The sequence below is a fragment of the Pongo abelii genome, chromosome 5, assembly GCF_028885655.2.
Source record: "Pongo abelii isolate AG06213 chromosome 5, NHGRI_mPonAbe1-v2.0_pri, whole genome shotgun sequence".
NCBI lineage: Eukaryota > Metazoa > Chordata > Mammalia > Primates > Hominidae > Pongo > Pongo abelii.
In genome coordinates this window covers 36,123,414-36,140,599 of record NC_071990.2, presented here as the reverse complement: position 1 = coordinate 36,140,599, position 17,186 = coordinate 36,123,414, and the positions used below count along the sequence as shown (strand labels likewise).

The following is a 17,186-nucleotide window of genomic DNA, read 5'->3' as shown; positions in this document are numbered from 1 at the left end:
AAAAAAATTTCCTGGCCAGGTGCAGTGGCTCACGCCTATAATCCCAGTGCTTTGGGAGGCCAAAGCGGGCGGATCACGAGGTCAGGAGTTCAAGACCAGAGTGGCTAACATGGCGAAACCCCATCTCTACTAAAAATACAAAAATTAGCGAGGTATGGTGGCACGTGCCTGTAATCCCAGCTATTTGGGAGGCTGAGGTAGGAGAATGGTTTGAACCTGGGAGGCGGAGGTTGCAGTGACCTGAGATCATGCTACTGCACTCCAGCCTGGGTGACAGGGCAAGACTCCACCTCGGGGGGGAAAATTTTTTTCTCAGCAGAATCATTGGTAAATTTCAAATGTAAAGAAGTAGAAATAGTTTAATGAATCCCCACAGATCCATTACCCATTTCAGGAGTTATCAACTTATAGCCAATCTTGTTTTGTCTATACCTCCTGATAATTCTGTAGCCAATCTTAAACATTTTATCTGTAATTGTTTTAGAATGTATTTCTAAATGACAAGGACTCTTAAAATATAACCTAGCCAGGCACTGTGGCTCATGCCTATAATCCCAGCACCTTGCAAAGCTGAGGTGTTCAAGACCAGCCTGGGTAACATAGCAAGACCCTGTCTCTACAAAAATAAAAAAATACTAGCCAGGCATGGTAGCTCATGCCTGTAGTCCCAGCTACTTGGGAGGCTGAAGCAGCAGGGTCACTCGAGCCTGGGAGTTTGAGGCTGCAGTGAGCTATGATAGTGCTCCAGTGTGGGTGGCAGAACAAGATGCATTCTCTGACAAAAAGATTTGTTAAATAAAAAGATAACCTGAATGCAATTATTATACCAAAAAAAAAATTGGGACCAGTTTCTTAGTCACAAGTTTCTCTAGTCAGTGTTTCAGTCTCACCAAATGTCTTGTGCTTTATTTTCTTTTTGTCTTCTGCTGCTGCTGCTGCTACTACTACTACTACTATTGCTACTATTACTACTGCTACTACTGGTTGTTGTTGTTCTTATTGTTCTTGTTCTTCTTCCTCTTTGGTCTAATTTTTTCTTTATTGTGGTAAAATACACATAACATAAAATTATGCAGTCATTACCACCATCCATCTTCATAACTTTTCATCTTGTAAAACTGAAGCTCTATACCTGTTAAATGACTATTAGATCTCATTGGTTTATTGTGTTAAGTCCTCTATTTCCTTGCTTGTCTTCTGTCTGCTTGTTCTATACATTATTGAGAGTGTGGCATTAAAATCTCCAACTATTATTGTAGAACTATTTATCCCTTTAATTCTGTCAGTTTTTTTTTTATATAGTTTGGTGGTCTTTTAATAAGTATGTAAATTTCTATAATTGTTATATCTTCTTGGTGGTATGTTGAACCTTTTATTAATATATATAATGTCCTTCTTTATCTCTTATAACTTTTTCTGATTTAAAATCTATTTTGTCTGATATTAGTATAGCCACCCCTGATTTCTTTTGGTGACTATTTGCATGGAATCTTTTCTTCAGCCTTTCACTTTAATCTGTTTGTGTCTTTGGATCTAAAGTGAGTCTCTTGTACATAGCGTATAGTTGGAGCTTTTTTGTTTATATATATTCTACCAAACCAAAGTTATAATCATACTAGCTTTTAGACTAATTATTTTTTGACATATTGGTTTTTTAAATCATGTAGAAAACAAAAAGAGGAGTTATAAACCATTATTACAATAATATTAGCTTTTATAATTGCTCAAGTATTTACCTTCATTGATAATCTTTATTTCTTCATATGGATGCCTGGCTTTGTGTTATTGTTTAGTGTCTTTTCATTTCACCTTATAAGACTCCCTTGACCATTTCTTACAGGGCACATCTGGTAATGAACTCGTTCAGCTTCTGTTTACATGGGATGTCTTAATTTTTCTCTCACTTTTGAAATATTGTTTTGCTTAATATAGGATTCTTGGTTGACATTATTTTTCTTTTAGTATTTCAAATATGTTGGCCCACTGCTTTCTGGCCTCCAAAAATTTCTGATGAGAAACTTGCTGATAATCTTAGTGAGGATCCCTTGTATGTGAAGAGTCACTCTTGATGCTTTCAAGATTCCCTCTTTATCTTTCAAAAGTTTGATTATAATGTATCTTGATGTGGGTCTCTTTGAGTTCATCTTGCTTGATGCTCATTGAGCTTCTTGGATTCATGTCTTTCATCTAATTTGTGACGTTTTCAACCATTGTTTTTTTCAAATATTCTCTCTAGCCATTCTTCTTTTCTTTTTTTTTTTTTTTTTTTTTTTTTTGAGATGGAGTCTCACTCTGTCACTCAGGCTGGAGTGCAGTGGTGCAGTCTCAGCTCACTGCAGTCTCTGCGTCCCAGGTTCCAGCTGTTCTCCTGCCTCAGCCTCCCAAGTAGGTGGGCTAACAGGTGCATACCACCACACGCAGCTAATTTTTGTATATCAGTAGACGGGATTTCACCATGTTGGCCAGGCTGGTCTTGAACTCCTGACCTCAAGTGATCTACTTGCCTTGGCCTCCCAAAGTGCTGGGATTACAGGCGTGAGCCGCCGTGCCCAGCCTCCTCCTGTATTCTTCTTCTGGGACTGCCACAGTGTATATTTGGTCTACTTGATGATGTCCCACAGATCCCTTAAACCTCTTCACTTTTCTTCAATCTTTTTTCTTTCTATTCCTCACACTTGATAATTTCCATCACCCTAACTTCAGGTTTGCTGATTCTTTCTTCTGCCTACCCAAATCTGCCTTTGAATCCCTCTAGTTAATTTTTTCATTTCGGTTATTGTACTTTTCAGCACCAGAATTCCTTTGGTTTCTTTTTAGTTTTTTTTTTTATCCTTATTAATATTTCCGTTTTGTTAATATATTGTTTTCTTGACTTTCTCCACATCTTCCTTTTGTTCTTTGAGCTTTTTTTTTTTTCCTGAGACAAGGTCTTGCTCTGTCAAGGTCTTCACACCACCCATGCTGGAGTGCAGTGGTGCGAACATAGCTCACGTCAGCCTTGACTACCCAGACTCAAGTGCTTCTCCTGCCTAAGCCTCCAGACTACAGGTGCATGCCACCACACCCAGCTAATTTTTAAACTTTTTGTAGAGATGGAGTCTCACTGTGTTTGCCCAGGTTGGTCTTGAACTCCTGGGTTCAAGCAGTCCTCCTGCCTTGGCTTCTGAAAGTGATAGGGTTACAGGAATGAGCCACCACACCTGGCCTGAGCATCTTTAAGACATTTGTTTTAAAGTTATCTAGTAGGTCTGCATCAAGTCTTTTTCAGGGACAGTATCTGTTGATTTATTTTTGTCATTTGAATATGCTGTACTTAACTATTTCTTCATATGCCTTGTGATTTTCTTTTGAAAACTGGACATTTAAATCTAATATGGTAACTCTGGAAATTAGATTTGGCCATATCCCTAAGGTTTGATGGGGTTTGTTATTTTTATTTATTTATTTTTTTGAGACAGGATCTCACTCTCTTGCCAAGGCTGGAGTACAGTGGCACAGTCATGACTTAAACTGCAGCCTCGATGTCCTGGAATCAAGCAATCCTCCTACCTCAGCCTTTCAAATAGCTGAGACTACAGTTGTATGCCACCACGCCCAGCTAATTTTTTATTTTTTGTGGAGATGGAGTCTTGCTATGTTGCCCAGGCTGGTCTCAAACCCCTGGGCTCAAGCAATCATCCTGCCTCAGCCTCCCGAAGTGCTGGGATTACATGCATGAGCCACTGTACCTGGCTCTGTTTTGTTTTTGTTTTCGTTTTTCTTTTTTTTTTTCTTTTTTTTATTTTATTTTTTTATTATTATTATTATTATACTTTAGGTTTTATGGTAGTCTTTCTCTTCCAAGGATCACCCTGAGATGTGAACGAAAGGTCTTTGCTCAGTCTGCATCTTTCCCTGGGCATGCGCAGTCACTTTCCGCTTTTCCCTCTATATGCAGTTGCTTTTGAATGTCCTAGTCTATTTATTTATTTAGAGACGAGTCTCTCTCTGTCACACAGGCTAGAGTGCAGTGGCACAGTCTCAGCTCACTGCAACCTCCACCTCCTGGGTTTAAGTGATTCTCCTGCCTCAGCCTCCCGTGTAGCTGGGATTACAGGTGCATGCCACCACAGCTGGCTAATTTTCGTAATTTTAATAGAGACAGCGTTTCACCATGTTTGCCAGGCTGGTCTCGGAACGCCTGGCCTTAAGTGATCTGCCCACTTTGGCCTCCCAAAGTGCTGGGATTACAGGTGTGAGCTACCGTGCCTGGCCGTAAATGTCCTAGTCTTAATGTCTGGCTCCCAAAGGGGAAAAAGAAAGAAATGAAGGAGAGGAAATAGGGCACTGGCCCTTTAAATCCTTGCAAGATCACTTGAGCCAGAAGAGGGGCTTAAAACAGTGGAGGGGGGCACAAAAATGGCCACCCACCTCTCTGATACTTGGGACAGGATCCTTTTTGCTCACCATGGCTCCAACAAACTGTGTGCAGGGCTGCTTGCTATAGGATTAGGGGATAGGTGGTTGACACTGTGCTAAGAGCTGAAATTGACCAACATTTACAATAATTTATTATCCAAGCCTCTTCTTCGGGAAGTTGTGAGCCCTCAGTAGACTCCAGAGTTTCTTAAGAATCACATTAGACAGATTCTGCCAGTGCGTTGGTTGTCTAGGTGGGGAAACAGATTTCTGGTGGCTTCTTACTCCACCATCTTCTCAGATTCTTCTCTAGTTTGCGATTCTTACTTGAGTCAGGATCTGTATGACATTTTGGCAGTTTATTATCTGGCATCAAGATGTTGCAGGCTCACCTTGTGAATTTCCTGTCTTAAATCTAGAATCAGTTTTTCTTTAAGAAACCCTAATTCCATTCAGTTGGAAATGACATCCAGAATCTAAGCACTTAGGGGTATGCTTTGCTACTGGGTGAATCTTTACCTTTATGATTTGTTGATTCATTGCAAAAAGCACATACTTTCACCTCCTTCCTGTCTTCCCTTTTGGGGGTCACTATTTGAGTTGCCCCCAAAGCTTGCTTTTGTGGATGTGTGGATTTGTTTTTTCGGATTATTTTTCCAAATTGTTTTATTTTGGACTAATTCTGTTGCTGTGCCATCAAATTCACTAATCTTTTTATTCTACAAAATCTGATCTGCCATTTATTCCATCCAGTGTGTTTTCATCTCTCACATTGCACTTTTTGTCTCTGAAAGTTCATTTTCAGTCTTTTTTTATTTGAGACAGAGTCTCCCTCTATTGCCCAGGATGGAGTGCAGTGGCGCAGTCTCGGCTCACTGCAACCTCCGCCTCCTGGGTTCAAGTGATTCTCCTGCCTTAGCCTCCTAAGTAGCTGGGACTACAGGCATGCACCACCATGCCTGGCTAGTTTTTTTGTATTTTTAGTAGAGATGGAGTTTCACCATATTGGTCAGGCTGGTCTCGAACTCCTGACCTCGTGATCTGCCCACCTCGGCCTCCTAAAGTGTTGGGATTACAGCCATGAGCCACCGCGCCTGGCCCATTTTCAGTCTTCTAAAAAATACTTTTCAAGTCTCTACTTAATTTTTTGAACATATGGAATACAACTATAATAACCATTTAATGTCCTTGTCTAATTCTAACATCTGTGATGGTTCTAAGTTAGTTTCACATGATTGATTATTTTAATTTTGGATATGTTTTACTACCTGGTAATCACATTGTAAGTTTTACCTTGTTGGCTGCTGGATGTTTTGTATTTCTATAAATCTTCTTGAGCCTTGTTCTGGGATGGTGTGATGTTACTTGGAAAGTGTTTTATCCTTTTAGATTTTACTTTTATGGTTTGTTAGATGGATCCAAAGCATTGCTCAGTCCAGGTCTAATCATTCCCTCTACTGAGGCAAGACCTTCCCAAATATATCCTACCCAATACCCTGTGACTAAATTTTTCTAGTCTCTTTGCTGGGAACAGGCACTGTTCCAAGCCCTATGCGAATGCTGGGCATTGTTCTCTATAATCCTTCAAGATGTTTTTTCTTCTCTGCCTCTGCTAGTTTCCTCACACACATGTGCTTTGCTGAATCCTTGAAGGGGCGGGCCCCCTCTGCAAATCTCCAAATTTCTCTCTTTCTGCAGCTGTCCCCTCTCTGGTACCTTTTTCAGTGAATTATAGCTGCCTTGGTCTCTCCAGACTCTCAGTTCCCATTGATTCAACTTGTGGAGTCTACCTGGAAAGACTCAAGGCAAAAAGATGGGGCAATCCCGGGGTTCAGCTGTTGTTTCCTTTTTTCAGGGATCACTGTACTTGTTGTCTGATGTCCAGAGTCTTCTGTTGTTTTTGTATTTGGTCTGTTTGAGTATTGTTTCTTCAATAAGATAAATCCGGTCCCTGTTACTCCATCTTGGCTAAAGCAGAAAACTTGATGGGTGCTGGGGTTTTTTGTTTGTTTTTTTGTTTTGTTTTTGAGATGGGGTGTTACTCTGTCACTCAGGCTGGAGTGCCGTGGCATGATCTCTGCTCACTGCAGCCTTGACCTACTGGGCTCAGGTGATCCTCTCACCTCAGCCTCCCAAGTAGCTGGGACTACAGGTACACACCACCACACTTGGCTAATTTTTGGATTTTTCTTGTAGAGACAGGGTTTCACCTTGTTGCCCAGGCTGGTCTTCTTGAACTCCTGGGCTCAAGGGATCCACCTGTCTCGGCCTCCCAAAGTGCTAGGATTACAGGCATGAGCCACCATGCCCGACCCGTCATAGGTTTTATATTTAAGAATTTGCCAAGCAGTTTTCCAAAGCGCTTGTACCATTTTAGACTTCTACTAGCATAATACAAGAGTTCTAATTGTTCCACAACCTCACCTACATTTGATGATGTTTAGTTTTTTTATTTTAGTCATTTATTAGTTTGAGATGCTATCTTATTGTAATTTTGATCTGTGTTTGTGGTTGTTGTGTGCTTTTAATCTTACGTAGTTTGGAACATATATGACATTGCCTTTTTTTTTTAATTTAAGAATCCAGGCTAGTTGTTTTATGCCACCTTAGTTTGGATTTGTTTGATTGTTTCCTCATGATTAAATTCAAGTTAACCGTGTTTGTCAAGCATACTACATGGATTATGTTTTAGTCTTCTCGGTATATTGCATTAGAAGGCACATGATGTAAATTTGTGCTTATCATTGGTGGTAGTAAGTTTGATCACTTGGTTAAGGCAGTGCCTTCCATATTTCTCAGTTGTAAAGGTACTGTGTTCTTTTTGTAATTAATAAGCAACCTGTGGAATGATATTTTGACACTGTGACAATCTTTTTCCCAACAGTCTTTCACATAGTTGTTTTAGTATTCACTGATTCTTACCTGAATCAGTAATAGTATACTATAGTGATTGTAAAAATGATGATTTTCTATTTCTGTAATCCCTTATGTATTTATTATTTGGCTTTCTTCTCTAAAGAAGATGTTTCTCTTCCTCCTGCCTCCACACTTACTTTCAGATCAGTGTGGACTTGTTCTGTTTTTAATTCATATATTAACTCATAACTTTATTCTTTATAATGGTCTGGCTGGGCGCAGTGGCTCACGCTTGTAATCCCAGCACTTTGGGAGGCCGAGATGGGTAGATTATGAGGTCAGGAGTTCGAGACCAGCCTGGCCAATATGGTGAAACCCCATCTGTACTAAAAATACAAAAATTAGCACAGCGTGGTGGTGCACACCTGTAGTGCCGAGAGGCAGAGGTTGCAGTGAGCTGAGATAGTGCCACTGCACTCCAGCCTGGGCAACAGAGCCAAGACTCCGTCTCAAAAAAAAAAAAGAAGTCTCCACGTTGGCTGGTGACATCCTTTTCAAGATGGTTCCTGTTTCTTCCTGACAGGTTCTCTTATTTGTTAGAACAGCAAGGTGTTCCAAGTTTACCCTGTATTTTACCTGCCTTGGATTTGGCCATTTTTCCAAGGAGCTCAGGCTTTCCTTTAATGGAGAATGTTAAAGTCTGAGCACTAGACCATTACTGTATATGTATGTCTTAACTTGCATGTAGAAGCCAGTGGGGGTGGAAGACATCAAGATACTACTAAAATCTCTGTAGTGCCCTGAACAATTTTAGACTCAGAAAGAGTATTCCTGCTGTGTGGTGTCATCAGGTTGTTCACACATAAGGACAACACATGGTGGCACTGGAATCAAGATTAGTTTTGTAAAATACAGAGCATTAAGCAAATTTCCTATTTAAAAAAAATGTTGGCATTTACGTTTTTGAGGTTTAAGTCTTTCTTGTACATTCATCTCTTCTATAGTTAGGGAATAATTTGTTTTTCCTTGCTTTGACGCTGTGAGAGTGGGAATTTTTACCCTGGACACCAATTTTGATATTAGGGAAGAAACTAATTTACCTGAAGCTAATCAACAGCTTGAGGCTTGAGCCTACTGCTTTCTTTCACTATTTGCATATGTAGGTTTCACTTTTTCTTTTACCATTGAGTATTTTAATGTACACAATAATATTGATAAGCCAGCCGCCCACAATTTAATGTTTCATGGATGCTTTCATTGACTATAGCATTAGACTTTGAAACTTTAGAAGATTGACAGCTACATATTTATTCATTCAAGCTCTATAACTTTTTATACTGAAAGAAAATAATACATAACATTTAATAGGATGGAATTCACAGCTTGTCTTGCCGTGTTCTTCTTTTGTGCCTTTTTTTCCCTCCTTAATGAATTCCTAGATATCTGCATGGTATTTGAAGTTTTGGGGCATCATCTGCTCAAGTGGATCATCAAATCCAATTATCAGGGGCTTCCACTGCCTTGTGTCAAAAAAATTATTCAGCAAGTATGTATCTTGAATCAGCAAGTATCTTAGTCTTGACTATGTAGTGATTTTTTAATATTCTTAAAGTGTCAGGAGTTTATTTTTTCCAATAGAATTTTTGTTTTAAGGCCGGGTGTGGTGGCTCATTCCTGTAATCCCAGCACTTTGGGAGGCTGAGGCGGGCAGATCACGAGGTCAGGAGATCAAGACCATCCTGGCTAACATGGTGAAACCTCCTTTCGACTCAAAATACAAAAAATTAGCCGGATGTCTTGGCAGGCACCTGTAGTCCCAGCTACTTGGGAGGCTGAGGCAGAATGGCGTGAACCCAGGAGGCGGAGCTTGCAGTGAGCCGAGATTGCACCACTGCACTCCAGCCTGGGCGACAGAGCGAGACTCTGTCTCAAAAAAAAAAAAAAGGAATTTTTGTTTTAAAAATTAAGTTATTGGCTGGGCACGGTGGCTCACGCCTGTAATCCCAGCACTTTGGGAGGCCGAGGTGGGCAAATCACCTGAGGTCAGGAGCTCGAGACCAGCCTGGCCAACAGTGCGAAACCCCGTCTCTACTAAAAATACAAAAATTAGCCGGGTGTGGTGGCGAGCGCCTACAATCCCAGCTACTCGGTAGGCTGAGGCAGGAGAATCGCTTGAACCCGGGAGGCGGAGGTTGCAGTGAGCTGAGATCGTGCCACTGCGCTCCAGCCTGGGCGACAGAGCAAGACTCCGTCTCAAAAAAAAAAAAAAAAGTTAATTGCTAAAATTAAATATTTTGTTCAACCTTTAGAATTTACTGTGCTTATTCTCTTTTTAAATGTTTTAGCATAACCATTTTCCCCCAGGTTTGCCTCCTATAATAATTAGAAAGGGAAGCTGAGGTTCCTAACTTGGGAACATTGGAGCCCTTATCCAGAAGTTCTGGTTGCAAATAGTAATTTTACATGAATAGATAATTGCTATGTCAGATTATTGCCATCTCTTTATACAGCATGATTCATAGGCATTTTCTAATTTTCTAAAGAGCCTTCAATATACAGTATAGAATTTTACCATCAGGAAAATATTAATACTTCAAGGGGCAAAAATTTGTTTGGATTGTATGTCCTGGAAAGAGCTCCAAACTGGGCAGCAAGAGACCTCAGTTCTTCATCAGTGAGGAAATTTGAATTAAAGATATCTAAATCTCTGTCAGCACCTACATTACAACACTTAGAGGGTGTGTGTGTGTTGAATGTTTATTCTCAGTCTTTGCATTGTACATAGTTGAAGAATATCTCCAAATAGAATTAGCTTTGTAAAACGTTGAAGAATTTTTTATTGTAAATAAATTCTTGCGTTTTTCATAGTTTAATCTTTCTGAGAAAGTTTATTTGTGCTTTTTTAAAAGGTGCTTTTATTCTCTATAGAAAACGCTATCATATCTTTTTTGTTCGTTTGTTTTTTTAATGTCATGTTATAATCTCTTACTTCTCCAGAAAGCCTGTATTTTGTGTTTTCAAGTCTGCCACTCTATTTCCATTCAGGTATTACAGGGTCTTGATTATTTACATACCAAGTGCCGTATCATCCACACTGACATTAAACCAGAGAACATCTTATTGTCAGTGAATGAGCAGTACATTCGGAGACTGGCTGCGGAAGCAACAGAATGGCAGCGATCTGGAGCTCCTCCGCCTTCCGGATCTGCAGGTATATTTTCTTTTAGGGACTTCGCTCTCATTAGAAGTTAAAAGAAATTTCTATTTTTATTCTGTTACCAGGGAATTAAACACCACTCAATCCATTTCAACAATAACATATTTAAGAAATATTATCAGCTTCCAAGAGACATTCTCACTGTTACTTCCATAGGGGAAGGAGAAAACTAGATATTGTTGTGTCTTTGTGTTGTATGTTATAAAAGCTGGTGTGTATTGTTTAAAAATATTTTTTCTTATGATTTGATGATTTTTGAAGTGTTTACCTCTTACTGTGATCACACATGCTCATTTATAGGACTGGTAGTCTATAGAGGGACAAGCTAACATTGCTATTAATAGTTTGGGTTTAAACACTGGAGTAGACAGACTTGGTTTGAATTTGGGCTTCATCCTAGACTGAGAAACCTTAGCTGAGTTATTTTACTTTATTTTCCCTCAACTGCGAATTATTGGGATTAAATGGTAAAGCAGTTAGTAGTGTGCCACATAATATTATATACCAAATAAATTGTGGGACTAGGCACAGTGGCTCATGCCTGTAACCCAACACTTTGGGAGGCTGAGGTGGGTGGATGATTTGAGCCCAGAAGTTTGAGACCAGCCTAGGCAACATAGTAAGACCCTGTCTCTACAAAAATTAAAAAAATTAGCCAGGCATGGTGATGCGTGCCTGTAGTCCAGTTACTCAGGAGGCTGGGGCAGGATGATTGCTTGAGCCTAGAAAGTCAAGGCTGCCACGAGTTGTGATAGTGCCACTGCATTCCAGCATAGGCAACAAAGTGAGACCCTGTCTAAGACATAAAATTAAATAAATAAATAAAGGCTGCTTTATGATTTTTTTTCTTTTGAGATACAGATTTTAGTTTTAGTAGTGTGTCATTTTTTAGGAACTTGCTTGATCCTCAAGTTGAAGTATTAGTTATACACTTCTTTAAAAAGGAAGACTAAAGAAGGGGGAAATGGGGAGTTGGTTGTTAAATGGATGTAGTTTCTGTTTTACAAGATGAAAACATTCTACAGATCCTGTTATACAACAGTGTGAATAGTGTTAAAACCACTGAATGTACACTTTATCTAGAGTATAAATTTTTTATTATGTGTTTTTTGTTAACCACAGTTATTATACAAATATTTTAAAAAGAGGAAGACTGAAGATCCTACCTTCCAGCTAAGCTACACTGTTATCCATGACATGCTATAGAGCAAATTACTATAGCTCTTGATGTCACCTAGACTCCCCTTTTAAAACTGACAGATTCTGGGTAGCATTTGAGGTGAAGAGGTTGTTGCTTGTCCCTTTCTATTTTAAGCAGTGCATGGGAATGGAAAATAGGTGATTTTAGCAGCTTTAGTCATGGAAACCAGAAATGGGAACTTGGTTCTTTGCACTTATTGATGCTACCTGGGGAGGAAGAATTTTATTTATCCCTTTTTTTTTTAAGTTTGGCAATTTCTATTATGCATTATTTTCTTTAAAAATGATAATAATATGGTTTCTACTTAAGTCATTTAAAAACAATAGTTTTCTCTGCAATGTAGACTGCATAAGAAAGACTTTTCATTCTGGTAGAGTGTTTTATCTGAGCCTTAGTTTATATTGCCTGATGAATGCCAGAATTCTTACTTGGTTTTCTTTTCTTTTCAGTCAGTACTGCTCCCCAACCTAAACCAGTAAGTATAAGGTGTTTCTATATTTAATTTTGATCTATGGACTATGGGCCTGGGTTCTTCTGTTGTGGATGGTAGCAGTTTGTTTCAAGTTTGAGAACCAAAAGGAAAAAAAATTCCTGCGCTTTTATAATTTTCTCCAGTAAATTCCCATGCACCTTCATCAAATTTGTACTGATGAGGCCTCTAAAAAATTTGAGTTTGTCTGAATGTAAACCAACCCCACGGACTGCTCAGAAGACCACACTTTGTTATTTATTCTGTTTTTATTTGGGTTTATAAGAGTATCCCGCATCTTTTAATTTAATGAAAGACTTAAGTGCTATGTTAGGGAAAGATTTGTGAAATTTAATTAGGAAGTAATTAAAGTTAACAACTATCTCCAACTGGGGGTAATTAATTAGCCACCTGAAGGCTTTATCTGTTTGTAATCTCCGCCCAGGCTGACAAAATGTCAAAGAATAAGAAGAAGAAATTGAAGAAGAAGCAGAAGCGCCAGGCAGAATTACTAGAGAAGCGAATGCAGGAAATTGAGGAAATGGAGAAAGAGTCGGGCCCTGGGCAAAAAAGACCAAACAAGCAAGAAGAATCAGAGAGTCCTGTTGAAAGACCCTTGAAAGAGAACCCACCTAATAAAATGACCCAAGAAAAACTTGGTATAAATAGAACATCACAAAAATTACTTTACAACACACTTTAAGTTAATTTATCATTGGTATATAATACAGTGGTTTCATACATACAACACATCTCTGGGGGTATCTTTATAAGAATATGGATCTTGTCATAAATGTTAGGCAGGTAATATTTAAATGTAATTTGTAACTTTTCTCAGGAAATGGAACATAGATTTAATTTAACAATTGGGTAAAAGTAAGATCTTGGCCCTTCCAGAAATAGGTTCTAGCTGTTTAGTCATGTTTTTATGTCACTCAGTATAAGTTCTAGAAAATGTTTTAATCTTGTGAGAAATGTTTCTGTTCTTTCACTCACACACATATGCATACATCTTTTTTTGTTCGTTTGTTCCTTAGAAGAGTCAAGTACCATTGGCCAGGATCAAACACTTATGGAACGTGATACAGAGGGTGGTGCAGCAGAAATTAATTGCAATGGAGTGATTGAAGTCATTAATTATACTCAGAACAGTAATAATGAAACATTGAGACATAAAGAGGATCTACATAATGCTAATGACTGTGATGTCCAAAATTTGAATCAGGAATCTAGTTTCTTAAGCTCCCAAAATGGAGACAGCAGCACATCTCAAGAAACAGACTCTTGTACACCTATAACATCTGAGGTGTCAGACACCATGGTGTGCCAATCTTCCTCAACTGTAGATCAGTCATTCAGTGAACAACACATTAGCCAACTTCAAGAAAGCATTCGGGCAGAGATACCCTGTGAAGATGAACAAGAGCAAGAACATAACGGACCACTGGACAACAAAGGTACCTATGCAGCTATACTTCCTCAACACTCCTTCCCTGCACAACACATTCACAGATTTCTAGACTAAAAGTATGATTGTTTTTGTAACTATAGCTTTACAGCAGGTGTGTCTAAGTTACCTTTAAATTGTAATCTGTAGCTAACTTTATCCATCATGTACTGAGTACACAGCACTTCATTTGTTGCTATGAGGGCAGGGGTTTTTAATTCTGGAAACTCAAGGTGTTGCTGTGCTCTTTTTGTCTCAGAAAATGTAAGTTGTCACTTGGGTATTGCTGACTGTATTACTCTTACCTTGGAGAGCTTTATTACTCATTGAGTATTTCTCTGTTCATTGAACAGTCTTATTGATGATGCCTGTTATCTGTAGGAAAATCCACGGCTGGAAATTTTCTTGTTAATCCCCTTGAGCCAAAAAATGCAGAAAAGCTCAAGGTGAAGATTGCTGACCTTGGAAATGCTTGTTGGGTGGTAAGTTAAACTTGTCTCGATGGTGTTTTGAAGTGACTGGGAGAATGAATGAGAATTTGGACTTAGTTAGGCAAAACATCCGTAATTCTGTACCCAGATTGATATAACACTTCAGTGAATATTTTTTTTACATTTAAAAAAACCTTTTACTATGGAAAAGTTTAAATATACTTACGAAAGTAGAAAGAATGGTAATCGTGATCATGAAAAGTCCTTCTGTTACCCCACCCCACTCCAGATACCCATCACCCAGATTCAGTAATGTCAACTCCTGGCCAATCTTGTTTTTTATATATATATCATTATTACTTTCAGACACTCAGTGCCTATGTTCATACTCCCCTACTCCCATTTTCAAAATTGATGACTAACTTATAAATTGTAACCTCCTTTTAATTCGCTTAACATATTTTGGACACTTTGCTTTGTCAGCCAAAAATTTAAATACAATTCAGTTCATTACATTGTTTCCCTAGTACACTTTAATCTACATATTTTTGACAGCTCTTTGTGATGAGACTCTGCACACAAATCTTTGTATAGTTTTTCTTAGGACATGTCCTAGACATAGAATTGCTAAGTCAGAAGTTCCGTGATTTTTAAAAGGGCTTTATGATGTATAGTGTCATTTAACTTATTTTTAATTATTCATAATGACATGTAATTACAAATAATTATGTGTTTTTTGATGTATAGTGTCATATTACACTCTAGAAAAGATACTTCAGTTAGCCGGGCACGGTGGCTCATGCCTTTAATCCCAGCACTTTGGGAGGTGGAGGCTGGCGGATCATGTGAGATCACCTGAGGTCAGGAGTTCGAGACCAGCCTGACCACATGGAGAAATCCCGTCTCTACTAAAAATACAAAAAAATTAGCCAGGCGTGTTGGCGCATGCCTGTAATCCCAGCTACTCGGGAGGCTGAGGCAGGAGAATCACTTGAATCTGGGAGGCAGAGGTTGCGGTGAGCGAAGATTGCGCCATTGCACTCCAGCCTGGGCAGCAAGAGTGAAACTCCATCTCAAAAAAAAAGAAAAGAAAAGATATATCAGTTATTCTACCTTTAACAACTCAGAATAGTATTTTCTTCTATGATCTTCAGGCTAAATAGTGGAATTTCATTTTAATTGGCAAATTATTTATACTGTTGTTTTTTACTGTGTATCTAATAAGAAAGTGTTTTAAGGTTTTTTTGTTTGAGACAGAGTCTTGCTCTGTCACCCAGGGTGGAGTGCAGCAGCGCAATCTCGTCTCACTGGAACCTCTGCCTTCCGGATTCAGGTGATTCTCCTGCCTCAGCCTCCCAAGTAGCTGTGATTACAGGCGTGCGCCACCATGCCCTGGCTAATTTTTGTATTTTTAATAGAGGAGGGGTTTCACCATGTTGGCCTGGCCAGTCTCAAACTCCAGACCTCAAGTGATCTGCCCGTCTCGGCCTCCCAAAGTGTTGGGACTACAGGTGTGAGCCACCATACCTGACCAAGGTTATTTTTAATGGACATCTTTTTAAAATCTGTAATAGAATGATTCACACATAAATGACAATACTCAAAGAGCCATATGCTTTTAAATGGGACATGGTTCGGACCTCAGAAGGATCTTCCCATATTGATTCTAGAATATTGTGATAACCTTTTAGAAAAAACAAAGCCAGTTTAGCACTGACTAATAAGAATGTGGAGCAGCTTTCCAAGTAATTAGAATTACTGCACTATGCTATCATCTGGTCCAGGTCACCCTGGATGGCTTCAATAGTGACTGCAATAGCTTCTTCACTTTCTCCCTTGCTCCTCATAGACTATTGGCAACACATCTATCAGAGTGATCCTTTTTTTTTTTTAATTTGTATATGTTCATGAGGTATAAGTGCAGTTTTGTTAGGTTGATATATTGCATTGTGGTGAAGTCAGGGCCTTCAGTGGATGCATCACTGGAAACAGTGCACATTGTAACCACCGAGTAACCTCCCTTCATCTACCCTTTCACCCCACCCTCTGAGTCTTCACTGTTGATCATTCCACACTATGCCTCCATGTGTACACATTATGTAGCTCCCACTTATAAGTGAGAACATGTGGTATTTACCTTTGTTTGAGTTGTTTCAATTAAGATAATGTCATCCAGTTCCATCCATGTTGCTGCAAAACATGTGATTTCATTCTTTTTTATGGCCGAATAGTATTGTGTTCCATTCCATACCACATTTTCTTTATTTATTTCTAGACACTTGGGTTGATTCCATAGTTGTTATTAAGAATAGTGCTGTGATAAACATACAAGTGCAGGTATATTTTTGATATGATTTATTTTCCTTTGTGCAGATACCCAGCAGTGGAACTGCTAGATCATGTGGTAGTTCTATTTTTAGTTCTTTGAGAAATTTTCATACTATTTTCTTTCTTTCTTTTTCTTTTTTTTTTTTTTTTTAATGGAGTCTCGCTCTATTGCCCAGGCTGGCGTGCAGTGGTGCGATCTCTGCTCACTGCAGCCTCTGCCTCCCAGGTTCAAGCAATTCTCCTGCCTCACCCTTCCCGTGTAGCTGGGACTACAGGCACATGCCGCCACAGCTGGCAAATTTTTTGTATTTTTAGTAGAGACAGGGTTTCACCATGTTGGCCAGGATGGTCTCGATCACCTCGTGATCTGCCTACCTCGGCCTCCCAAAGTGCTGGGATTACAGGCATGAGCCACCGCGCCCGGCCCTTCATACTATTTTCTATAAAGATGGTGCTGATTTTCATTCCCACCAAGAGTGTATAAGAAGTCCCTTTTCTCCGCATCCTCTCCAACATGTTATTTTTTTTTGTATTTTTAGTAATAGCCACTCTGATTGGTGAAAGATACCTCATTGTGGTTTTAATTTGTATTTCTCTGCTGGTTAGTGATAGTGGACATTTTTTCATGTATTTGTTGGCCATTTGTCTTTTGAAAAATCTCTATTCGTGTCCTTAGTCTACCTTTTAATGGCATTATTTGGGGTTTTTTTTATTGAGTTGAGTTTCTTGTAAATTCTGGATGTTAGTCCCCTGTTGGGTCATATAGTTTGCAGATGTTTTTCTCCCATTTTGTAGGTTGCCTGTTGACTCTTGATTATTTCTTTTGCTGTGCAGAAGCT

The 17,186-nt window shown here is 39.1% G+C and overlaps 1 protein-coding gene across 7 annotated transcripts in view; it reads left to right on the top strand.

Annotated features, from left to right (window-relative positions):
* Window positions 1–17,186, top strand: part of SRPK1 (SRSF protein kinase 1) — an 88,488-nt gene that overhangs the window by 38,178 nt on the left and 33,124 nt on the right. For all 7 annotated transcript variants that reach the window (XM_054556729.2, XM_054556731.2, XM_054556730.2 and 4 more), the window contains 6 exon segments: window positions 8,694–8,800; window positions 10,300–10,465; window positions 12,122–12,147; window positions 12,587–12,800; window positions 13,179–13,598; window positions 13,970–14,070. In XM_054556729.2, coding sequence (XP_054412704.2) covers window positions 8,694–8,800; window positions 10,300–10,465; window positions 12,122–12,147; window positions 12,587–12,800; window positions 13,179–13,598; window positions 13,970–14,070 — 1,034 coding nt within the window.